The sequence below is a fragment of the Penicillium expansum genome, assembly GCF_000769745.1.
Source record: "Penicillium expansum strain MD-8 chromosome Unknown contig43, whole genome shotgun sequence".
Taxonomy (NCBI): domain Eukaryota; kingdom Fungi; phylum Ascomycota; class Eurotiomycetes; order Eurotiales; family Aspergillaceae; genus Penicillium; species Penicillium expansum.
The window spans coordinates 122,276-134,039 of record NW_015971180.1 but is presented as its reverse complement, the minus strand read 5'-3'; the positions used below and the strand labels follow the sequence as shown (position 1 = coordinate 134,039).

General features: G+C 47.7%; 3 protein-coding genes across 3 annotated transcripts; all 3 read right to left on the bottom strand.

Annotated features, from left to right (window-relative positions):
- Positions 1–648: 648 nt before the first annotated feature.
- On the bottom strand, positions 649–4,592 carry PEX2_013850 (uncharacterized protein; the record flags this gene model as incomplete). Its single annotated transcript, XM_016738661.1, has 11 exons — positions 649–1,013; positions 1,065–1,168; positions 1,223–1,350; positions 1,399–1,767; positions 1,823–2,455; positions 2,513–2,521; positions 2,573–2,738; positions 2,795–3,028; positions 3,084–4,201; positions 4,254–4,461; positions 4,513–4,592. The coding sequence occupies 11 exons, from the start codon at positions 4,590–4,592 to the stop codon at positions 649–651; spliced, it is 3,414 nt and encodes a 1,137-aa protein (XP_016602728.1).
- A 416-nt stretch (positions 4,593–5,008) lies between these two features.
- PEX2_013840 (putative mitochondrial carrier protein) lies at positions 5,009–6,413 on the bottom strand (the record flags this gene model as incomplete). Its single annotated transcript, XM_016738660.1, has 2 exons — positions 5,009–6,129; positions 6,182–6,413. The coding sequence occupies 2 exons, from the start codon at positions 6,411–6,413 to the stop codon at positions 5,009–5,011; spliced, it is 1,353 nt and encodes a 450-aa protein (XP_016602727.1).
- A 2,480-nt stretch (positions 6,414–8,893) lies between these two features.
- Positions 8,894–11,208, bottom strand: PEX2_013820 (Short-chain dehydrogenase/reductase SDR; the record flags this gene model as incomplete). Its single annotated transcript, XM_016738659.1, has 3 exons — positions 8,894–9,620; positions 10,004–10,045; positions 10,424–11,208. 3 exons carry the CDS (start codon positions 11,206–11,208, stop codon positions 8,894–8,896), a joined length of 1,554 nt encoding a protein of 517 aa, XP_016602726.1.
- Positions 11,209–11,764: the final 556 nt, after the last annotated feature.

Below are 11,764 nucleotides of genomic sequence, written 5' to 3'. Positions count from 1 at the left end.
ATTTACATATTGTACACCATCGTCTACCATCGTAGACATCAACAATTACTGTACTATATGCGAACTGCCCAACAGAGAAAAGAATGAAGATCTAAAATCCAAGACGGGGTACGGGCGACTAAGTATGTCACCGGTTCATAGCTCTCTCATTGGTTTATATTGCCAAGCAATAACTAAGATCCACTCTCACTTTCCTTGGAAGTACCATGTTCGGGGTATATATATAGCATTGAAGTATATAGAATTAGAAGATATACCGGGTTAGAAAAGAGAAATGATCTTATCTTTATAGGTTTAAGATCAATCGTTAGTCGTACTATTGTAAAGCTGAAGTGTCCCTGATAGAAAAGTCGCTCATAAAAAGTGTACTTTTTTACAACCTTTATATATATCTGGAAAGAACAGTAAAAAGACATCACAAGGCCATAAACCCGGCCGACTATTCTTAAAGAAAATGAAAGAGAAGTTGAATTAGTATATAAATTGAAATTAATTACGAAGCAGTATATGCTTGAAGAAGGCGGCGATGAAAGGCAGTGAGGTAGTATCTAGGAGAGTTATGAACCGGTGGCATACTTAGTCGTCCGTAATGGGGGTATACAACAGCCACCAAAAACACAAATCATACCAAAAGCAAGAATATCCAAACTAAACCTCCGCACGAATTCTCCGATCCAATCCAGATTTCACTTGATACTTCCCCTTCTTAACCCCCTTCCCCCCAGAAATCGGACTCTCCTGCCACCGCTGCCAGATATCCTCATCACGCTGCATATTCCTCCTCCCATAACCCAGATACTCATCGAAGCGTTTCCTAAGCTCAGAATCCTCAGGCACAACATGAGCATGGATTCTACTTGAAGTGGAATCCCACAAGAAGGATTTAACTGGATACAAGATGAAATCCTTCAGTAAGCCCACACTGATCTTGTGCGTTTTGGATACTATCTCGCGTAGCGTGTCACTGAAGGCTATGAAGAGGGAGAGAAAGATGATTGCGAAGGATGCCGGGGCTGGGCAATGTTAGCGGTGGTATTAAAATGTGTGTTTGGAGTGAAACGGACCTGCTATCTCGAACATTTGTCCTAGGGTTGGGTTTGTCGGTTCGCCGCTCCATTCCCGGGCATTTATTCCAAATAGAGATGTAAAGAAAGATAGAGGGAGGAAGCTTGGATTGTCAGATTCTTGTTAAGGTTCTTGTGGAGAGAGTTTGTAGACTTACACAACACTGAATATGGTGAAGACCATCACAGCTCGGGATTGCGTTTGAGCAACTTCGGCTTGCCATCGAGTCATTTTGGCTTCATCGACATTTGCCTGTTTCTGCTTGAGATCGAGGAGGGTTTCGACCTGGCTAGTTAGTATATGGAAACAATAATCAAGCGATATTTCACTCACTGCTTTCTGTGCCAGATGGCTGTTTTCTTTCATCTCGTTGATTTGCGAACGATATTCGTCAATCCGCTCCTGTGCGTTGTCGAGGAATGATTTCCCGTACCCCCTGCTGTCAAAGTATTTGACCATACTTTTGATAACAGTGTCTTGTTGATCGAGTAGCTTTAGGATGGTGGATAGCTCATCTTCGATATCGCGCAGCTCAAGCAGAACGGAGAGGTCTTCTCGATTTCGACGAGCAACCTGGAATTCTTTATGTTCTTGCTGGGCGGCTGTCATGAACTTGCCGTCTGAGGTACGGTCATGATCCGCTGGGCGGTTGGTAAAGCCTCTATTTCGGAAGCGCTTGAAAGACTTGGTGACGGATTCGGTCTGACTTTGTTAATAATAGCCACCTGAGGAAGAAAATGGAAGAAAGGAACCTTACCAAGATGCTAATTGACTCCTCGAAAATCCGCAGTACCTGTAGATCATGATGTAGAGTCTTATCCAGGAGAACGGTGACAGCATGCAGCATAATGAGAGCAGCCAAATCACCGGCCGTCTCAAAGCGACGAGAGAGATCCCCATTTAACTCATTGTAAATGCTGCTATGCAAGTTAGACTGTTCAAACAACTTTCCCTCTGAGGTCGTAGCCTCTTGATTCGGGAAGAAAGTAATGACAGTCTTTTGATCAAGAATCCAAAGCCAGAGTTGATCAACCATCAGGACATTGCCATCCATGAACTCGCCAAAATTCTCCTCATTATCGGGATCATCCTCTGCAGACTGCAGGTATTCCTTTAGCTGCTCATCAATGCGCGCCGGTCTGCGCGTACGTTTCCAGAGCATTTGGTCGTCATCACGAGCGATAGTCGAGCGCAGATTCGGATATCCGTATTGATCTAGTGTGCGACGAAAGTGCACTGGAGGCTCGCAGCCGAGGTAGGTCCATATTAATTGAGCTTCCAGGCTTGCCTTCGAGATGCGGCCTGGGGCGGGCCTGGATCGGCCTTGCTTGAGGCGGTCTTCGACTACTTTGCGCCGTTGGATTAGGTTGCGGTATGTATCCCAGTGCAGCTGTGGTTAGTTAGCATAATGTGGAAGAGGGATACTTGGTTAATTAGGCGTACTAACGTAAGGAGCCTGGAATGAATATGTTAGCGTTGATATTCATATGGGGGGCTTAAAACATACATATAGAGCGAGTTGAGGGTCTTCTAAAGCATCGGTAGGGCTTTGTGGAAATTCCGTTTGTCTCGAGTGAAGACATGCGGGTTTGACGAAACGTGCATGAGGCTCGAGATGGCGAGCTCTATTAAGCCGGAGGTACCAATTTTCATCATTGATAAATTTTCGAACTCTGCAGAAGATAGTTAGCACAGTGTGAAGGTATGTCATGGAGTTAATATGTCCTACAAATAAGGCTCTTGTCTATCCTGACATGCCCGGCGGATGACTTGGGATACCCAACCAGTGTGCGTATACGGAACATGGATCCACATCAGTTTTTCAGTATCGGCATCGGGTCGATCGAAACGTGGAACTGCTCGTGGTACATCCGGTCTTTCGGCATTCTGGTTGATACGATCGCGAGTGGACTTGGGTATTGCCAGGAAAGGTGATTGTACTGGTTGCGATGTAGCAGAGCTCCTATGGTGCATCAGTTTAGGATTTCGACTCAAGCATCGGACTGTGACTTTCTTACGAAGGTGGCCGTTCAATACTTTCCTGGGAGCTGCTGTCAGAAACATTCCGATGGGGGGATATCTTCATTGGAATTAATCCCAGCGCCTTGGTGAGTGAGCTCTTTCGTTTCTGCTCCTGTGGCGGAGGTGGACTTTCACTTGGTGAGTCATTCAAGTAGCCATCACTATCTGCTTCGGTGATGTGGATCTTTGGAGATGGACCAGAGGGATCATCAAAGCTTTGCTTGAAGGGTAGAGGGGGTTGAAGGGGCCTTGGTTTCTCACCATGGTGATCTTGATGATGGCCATTTGGATCGGAGCTAGGAACAGTGTAGGATGAGCTGAGACTATCCAAACTCGTGATTGACGCAGCATCCAAGCCACCGGGCTGAACTCGACCTAGTCTCTCCCGAAGGCAAGCCGTCGGACCACGAGAGAGATAGTCTTCCAAGGACACCTTAGTTGACCACATCTTGAGCGGACTTTCATCACTAACACCCAATGCAGTATCCTCGAAGAAGCCATTGATTTGAACCATGACTTGCTGTTCTACGCCCAACGGCGTGTCCTCCTGCTTTGAAATTTCAACAGCAGTGTTAACGGCATCACTTAGTTCATCCAAGAATCGATCTCGTGTGGACTCCTGGCCGTGGAAGGTTGCTGTCCCCGTATGGTCTGTTGCCATAGGCAGTTCCTTTTCATGCTCAATGTCCAACAAACCGGACCGAATCGAAGTAATGGGAACATGAAACTCCAACATCTTATCTGTTTCAGCGTCGATCACATGAATAGTTGAATCCACAGTTTCGAGAAAAGACCAGACCCTCATGTCCGCCGAAAGAGTCTTGAACTGGTTCGACAGATGCCATAGTCGCTCATGACGTGGGCGCAATTGCGCCCTGAGCGCTGCGGGTGTTTCGTGCTCTAGATGCAGGAGATGGCGAATGCTAGCAGCATACTCATCGGCGGAGAGGTAAGTCGACCCATGGTGGGGAGTCGCAAAGAAGGCGATCCCATGGCAGCTGGTTAAGAGGGATTGGCCCGGCTCTCGCGATGCCACGACTAGAGCAGCTTTAGCAACGAGACCACCGGTGCTGTGGCAGATGATAAAGATGGGACGTCGGGTTGACTGACGAAGCTTTTAGTAAATTATTCATGTTTACATATGAGAAGAGAAGATGTTTACAAACCTCGTGTTTCCGCTCACTACGTAGTTGGTTCAACAGCCGTTCACCCAAGGTGTCAATTTTATCGTCATGCAGGTCTCCATAGTTATATAGCAGGACTCGCGCTCGAGGCATATGCTGTAGTAGTGTAGTATGAAGCCAGGACGATGTCGCGCCAGGCGCTACCCACGTCTTTTGATGATGGGCGCCGATGGGCGGGATGGCGACAATACTAAAGAAAGAGTTATTACATGAATGTGATAAAGCTGGAATAGGAACTTACTCGACATCAGTATCATCTGCAATATTGACTCGGTCAAACCATGAGCGCGTCTGGTTGGTCACGGGTGGCCGTGAAGTCATATTGCCGAGTTGAACATAAAATTAGAGCGACCTGGAGAAAATAGCGGGGATCAAGTCAGAAGCAATCTGGGCAATCTGGGCATTCTTAAATCTCACAAATCAGGGGCACTTCAGCCTCATGTTGGGGTCCGGATGATCGCGCCCCGACACCCTCATTTGCCCGCTGGTGTAGTCTGCCCGCTACAGGGCTGTGTTGTGAGTCAAAGCGATATCTTTGGCTATATTATATATTAATATATATCAAGAGAGAGAGAGAGATTTCCATTAATGTATATACATAGAAAAAACACCCAGATTCCAAATGCTAATGCAACCACTCTATAACCCGGCTGATGCGGTATCATCAGAAACGCCATAACAAAAATAAAAGTGGAGAGAGACAACGCATATGCATTATAATTGTACAAGAGGGGAGATTATGCATCAGAGTGTCGCCGCTCGTTGACCTCTCGGGCCATGCGCTTTCCAAGCTCATAGGTTGAGATCATGATGGCGCACGCCGGGGCAACTTTTAGACATCGTGCCGTCCAACCACGGAATAGGCCAGCGGTACCTTCTTCACGGAAGATGTGCATGAGGAATTTTGGTAAGGATAATTGTTCTGGCGCCAAGATGCCAGAGGGTAATGCCGTGCGGGGGGCGGTGCCGGTGAGAGGGACGTCGTCTAAATGTCGGAAAACTTGCTGTCGCGTTTTACCAACATCGAACGGAGTAGTAACAAATGCTGCTAGGGATCCTGAAATACCTCCAGAGATGAAGCTATCGAGGAAAGCTTGTACGCTTGACTCTTGAGGCTCGTGGTCAGAGCCAGAAAGATGAGGGGCCTTCTGGCGCGCCGCGATCAGTGCCTTTCTCACCTCCTCGTATCCCCACCAGTAGAGTCCGGAAAAAGGAACATCGCGCCACATAGTGAGAGTGAACCCTCGCCAGAGCGAGCTATATCCCTTTGCCTGCGTCATATGGTACAAATCCTGTACAGTGGCTTTGAAGTGGCCTGCACCCGTTCCCGGAATTGCCTGGAGACGCGTCCGAAACATCTCTAGCGGACTGGTTGCAGCTGCGGCTGCGACGCGAGCCATAGACCCAGCTAACAAGGGCACATAACCCTCAGATACGCGCTGCTTGATAGGACTCCGATCATCTGTGCGCAGCCAGTCATAACCAGCAAAGTAGATGACATTGGCCGGGATTCCCATCATCAGGGTCGGGCTCAACCCTCGCCACAGTGTCAAAGTTCCTTCATTACGCGCGATCTTCCGTAGCCCGTCGAGAGTTGATGTGAATGTTCTCCGCTGCGTTTCTTCGACCGCACAATCGATTGCGGGGTGTGGATGGGTGCCGACCGCGGTCGCCTGGGGCCCTAGCATGCACATCTGGGCATCGTTTCCGACCCAGAAGACTTCGCGACAGCAGGAGGTGATACCGAGATTTGGAGGGAGGTTTTTCAGGGTTTGAGTGGTGTGAGAGGTAAAGGGTGAAGTGTTGTAGACCTGGGATTGCGACTGTAAACGAACTCGTACGACATCTAAAGGTGTCACTGCGAGCTGTTAGTGCTGGATTTCCAAGGATCGGGAGCTCTTCCGACTCACCTAGAAGCCCAGTTAAGACATTGCCGGCGGTCGCAGACACCATCCGCTGCCCAGGAGTAATGTTATCTGTTGGAACAGGGGTCTTGGGTGCAGGAGGAGAGCCTGTCGCCGATGTGGTGGCCATTGTAGAATCTTCAAATTGTGCAGTCCATGACGTCCCTAGAGAGGCGTTTGAGTCTGTGGCGAACTGGCTGCCAGTGCCGTGGCCTGAAGTGAATTCCACGTGCGGCATTCAATCAATTCGATGTGAAAATAATCCAGAGTTCTCAGCGCCTGAGTTGAAAGGAAAAGGATGCGTCACTGGGAAAAGGAAGTTTTTCGGGGTTTCGGGTTTGGCGGGTGGCGGTAGGCGGAGATAAGCGTTTGGGGGATCTCGGTGATTTGGGTGAGTTGGAGGGGTTAATGGAACTGGAGGGACGTGATTTTTGGCAACTTTTAATATTATTTGGGTTGAACGAGTTTGATTTGGTAACTTGGCATGGCTGTTTCTTTCTAGGCCCTTTTTTTCCCACTTGTCTTATCAATCTGATCTGATCTCCGAGGTCGGACGTGACGCAAAACAGACTATTCCGGCTCGACCAAAGGGAAGATCGATAGTGGACCTCATGTAGTGGGGTTTCGATACATTTAAAGAGCTGCTGTATCCATATTTCATGGATTAATAGGTGTGAATAGCTGTGTATGTTGGGTATAAAAATCGAAGTATGCAAATTGAGCCCGTGTGTAGCCGACTATAACCAAGCCCATATATTACCTCTATACTATAGAACATAGAGATCCTCGGGAACCGCATTTTTCACTATGATCGGCATTCAGAAGTACTCATAGTTTAAGCCATTCATGTAGCAGCAGCTCTGCAGCTGACTTTCGGTGTGCCGGGTTAATGGTAAGCATACTTTGAAGAAGGTCGATGAAGATGGGATCTCTGCGTCGGACATGTCGTCGGGTTCGGGGAAAGGTCTTTCAAGACTTGTGGGTGTCAAATCCGAGATTCAAAGAAGAGAACCTAAGTTGAATAAGTAAAAACTGGAAATCACCAAGTATTTTGATTGTCCTTGCGAGCCGGTCATCATCAGCCGTCCATGAACCATTTTTCGATGCCAGTCCGGAGAAAGGCAGTATCCTCTGGGCAAACTCAATGATCTATTTGATAACCAGGAGATATAAGACAGTCTGCCCGTATTCTGCGCCGGTGGATTGAATACTCACAGGGCAACCGAGGCTGCAGATATCAACCTTCTTACGCACACTTACGACTTTCATCCTATGGCTACCTTCGATCACTGCCAGAACAGGCAAATTACGCGTCAATCTAGTTCACCTATAAACCTACTGCTGATCTGAAAAATACGCATAAAAAGCACAACATGGCTATGGCATCAGTGCCAATAACACATAGCGGGCATAGGGAGTAGATTTGGCTCAAGTATGATCATATCGATCCTAACAAGACCGCATATAGATGGAGGTAAAGGTTCTTGTGGAGGGGAGATTCAAGGGGACTAAAGGACTAAAGGCGACTTGAGGGGGCTTGAGGGCACTTGAGAGGACTGGAATTCTTTAACTTAGAAACCATCTTCCCCTGAAAGGTCGAGATCCGGAGTTCCGCTTCGATTGCACACAACGAAAAATACTCCGTCCTGATGTTTAATCTCGTGAGGTTGTCCACCGCTGATTGCGCGGAGGCGATGCAGCACCAACCCTCCCAGTAATCACGGAATCAGCTTGTCCGAGAAGGGCTACCTGGTATAGCCCTTGTCGCGTGGTAATACCCTCCGTTTGGGCATTATACGGGTCGTCATATCTCATCACAGGGAAGTACTGGAGAGTCCAAACTCCTCGGACATCAACCTTTCAGAGAAAAATGGTTTCCTCGTAGGTCGACATAAAACCGTACTTGACATTGAGCTCCCGCATATAGCGGGCAATCTGCCCTGTAAGATAGTATATATATTAGTATATGAATATAACGAGGGCAAAGTGTATACCATACCTAGGCCACGGCGAAGTGCCCCCTCTTATTTGAGGCAGCCTTACAGCCTGGCCTTATCTCTGAGAAGCAGCTGCTCCTCGGAGACTGAGGTTCCTGATCCGAGGCCCATGATACGCACATCGAGGGTGATATTGTTCCAATGTGTGCTTGGCGAAGAAAAGGTGGCAATAGTTACCATCTCGTTCAAAGCTAGGCCATGCTGTTAAGTGACCTACTAGGTCGATAGGGTAGATAGCAGAGTTGTTTGTATGGAAATTCCCAAATCTGATCGGAGGGAGAGGTTCGATAAGGACATCTCGTGCTGCGAGCGGTTTGATTTGCGACATTTTGGCCTGAGTCGAGAGTCGAGGTGTAATCTTTAAGTGAGGGCAAAGTAATGGTCTAATGAGAGTAACTTGTCAGTCTCACCCAAGGCTTTATTTGGATTATAGGATCTCACAATACTTGTGTGAAATAGGCGAAAGCGTCGATGGATAGAGTGGTGACAGATGGAGAGTGTAGACTGATGAATTAGATAGGACGCTGGTAGTGCGATATAGGATCGCTGGAGATGCGCTGAGTCTAAAGCAGCTGGTTGGAAATCTTTGGCATTTACTCAACTCTCAGACTCCAATCTTTGATGTGGATAAGCATTTATGAATTATTGTGAATGAAAGTATTGTTTTAGATTTGGTACATTCACTGTCCGATATGCAAATCACAAGTACAAATGATTAACCTCAGTCAGATCCCAAACTAGCCAATAAACTAGCAGATGGAGCAAAGAATGTTGTCCCAGTGAGCGGCTTTGAGAAATCAAGGATACGATCATGCAAGCCAGGCGGATCCCCAACGAACATGCGCTCCAACATTCTTTCGATTACCCAGAGACGACGAGTATAGCCAATAAAGTAAGTCCCGAACTCACCAGCACCCGGTGACCCAAAAGGCATATTATCGCGAAGAATATCATGCTCATTCCCATCCTTATCTTCAATCGTGTTGAGTGTCTTGTGAGAGCGCTGTCCAGACTGGGCATCATCCAACTCCACGTTATCTATCTTGGTACGGCCAATGATCCTTTCCTGCTGTTCCGTTGAGAGATCTTTCCATCCGGGTAGATCATGAGTGTACTTCTGTACAACGATATAGCTACCACCAGAGGCAGAAGCATCCTCCTCTGCAACCAGAACCGATGCCGGAACCGCCAATCCAACGGGATTTGCCGTGCCATCCACAAAACCAAGAAGATCTCGCACATCAAAGTACCGAAACCCAACCGTCTCATCGATGACAGTGACCGAGTCGCCGAGTTGATCCATCAGCTGACGTTCGAATTCAAAGCAGATATCTCTGCGCTCAGAGCGAATGTGGAAAAGCAGATCACCGGTTGTCGAGACTGCGGTGTGTTTTTCACCTTTGATCTCGCGGAAAGGGCGCAGTTCTGACGGTCGGGGGAGACCCGTGAGACGATCCCAGATATCACTTCCAATGCCAACAGTGCATGCAAATTGCGCGCTGAGATCGCGGATGGATACATTTTTCGCTAGGCTGTCTACGCCTGCCAATGTAGAGCGTACATTTTCAATGGCATCGGACTTTTCGGTCACGGAGAGAACAAGAAATGTAGCTGATTGTGTCAGGGGAGCATCCACACGCTGAGGTGCTATTGGCACACGGTGGGTGCTCATATCTGCTTTTTGATATGACTTGCAATTGTAACCGGCAGATATGCGTTGAGTGTGGAATGAACGGCCGGTAAAGCTCGACTGGTATGTGAAATACCGTGATTTTTGGATTAGAATTTGCGAAGCCACACGAGATTTATTTGAGTGACCTGAGGCAAAGAAGGAGAATGAGGGCAGAGTGTTGAGAATATATGTGACCAGTCTCTTGGACTTGGTCATAGTTTAGCTGCTGGCGGTCCTTGTTGGTGGGAACTCCAGTCTTATAAAGGATTGAGCTGATTTGAATGCATCAATTGCTTATATTAAGAAAGAAATGATTGGCTAATTTCACATCTAGAATTATTCAAAGACGAAGAAAAAAAAAAGAAATTGGTCGATGCTACATCGTAGAGTGATGACATCAGGTTGAACCGCCTAGGGGAAAATGTTGCCGCGTATCGCTTTTTATCTCTACTCGCGCCTCATTTTATGAGAATATGAAAGAGAGAGAGAAAGAGTTACTTCATAATTTAAGAGGCTAATAATATCTATATCTATACACAAATGCTAACTCAGCGCTGGGTGTATCCACCATCGACGAACAAAGCCGTTCCAGCAACAAACGAGGCCCGTCCACCACTCAAATAAACAACTCCATCGGCAATCTCCTCCGGCTGACCCATACGCTCCATAGGAACAGCATTGGCAACCTTCTCCTCCATAGCCGCCAGGATCTGAGGCGACTTGGTAGTCAAGGGGGTCTCGGTATATCCAGGACAGATAGCATTGATGCGCAGGCCATCCTTAGCATAATCTTCAGAGGCAGTTCTCGTCAAACCAATAACCGCATGCTTGGTAGCAGTGTATGCAGTCGACAACGCAATTCCAGCAACACCCTGAATAGATGAGAAGTTGACAATCGAGCCACGCTGCAGTGGCCTTCCATCAATCGAGGACTTGATAGGTTCCTGCTTCAACATGATCTTGGCAGCCGCGCGCAGAACGAAGAATGTACCCGTGAGATTGACGTTCAAGATGCGCTCCCAATCAGCTGTTTCGCAGAATGCAGCTCCGCCTGCATGCTTCATTGCAATTCCGGCTGCGTTGACGACATAGTCGACTCGGCCGAATGTCGTCGCGACTTCTTGGACGACTTCATTGACGCGGTTCTCGTCTGTGATATTGGTGGGATAGGCGATGACACGGCATGGCGTGGCTCCTTGTTTGCTTTGTTGCTCTTCGATCTCGGCTTTGACGGCGGCGAGGGCTTCGGGGTTTAGGTCCAGCAGGGCGATTCCTGAGGCGCCATCTCTGGCGAAAGTCTTTGCGCAGGCGCGGCCAATGCCTGAGGCGGCGCCTGTGATGAGGGCAATTCCAGGGACGTCCATTTTGGGTTATTTGTGGATGTCGGGGTAGTTTGTTCGTCTTTTGATCTGCGGAGAGAGGAGGGTGATTTTAGTTAAGAGGAACAAATCAACCGAGGAATGACGATTTATATGTCTTCCATGACCGCTCGGTATCTCTCTCCGAGCAGGAGATACGTATACTTCCTACTTGGACGAATGTGGGGTTGTCGCGGAAACTTGCCAAATTCGTGTCTGGCGATAGCCGTGCAAGCCAAGTATGACAACGCACCTCGTACTTGAGTTTCCTATCTGTATAGATTCCATAATGGACTGAAACACGTTCTGCTGATAATGCACATACTCAGTGCGGGGCCCTTGCAGCTGATTGTCACCTTGGCTTTGAAAGACCATTCCCCAGGCGAAGTCCACGCAACTCCTACGATTACATTTGGATTGAGAATACGAAAAGAGATATGGATCAAAATAGAAAATTTGTATTAACATGCTCTATATACAATAATATAGATATCTAAGCTTACAATTATGGTAAGCGACCATCAACAAACAAGCTTGTAGACTCGTTCATTGTCTAGACCAT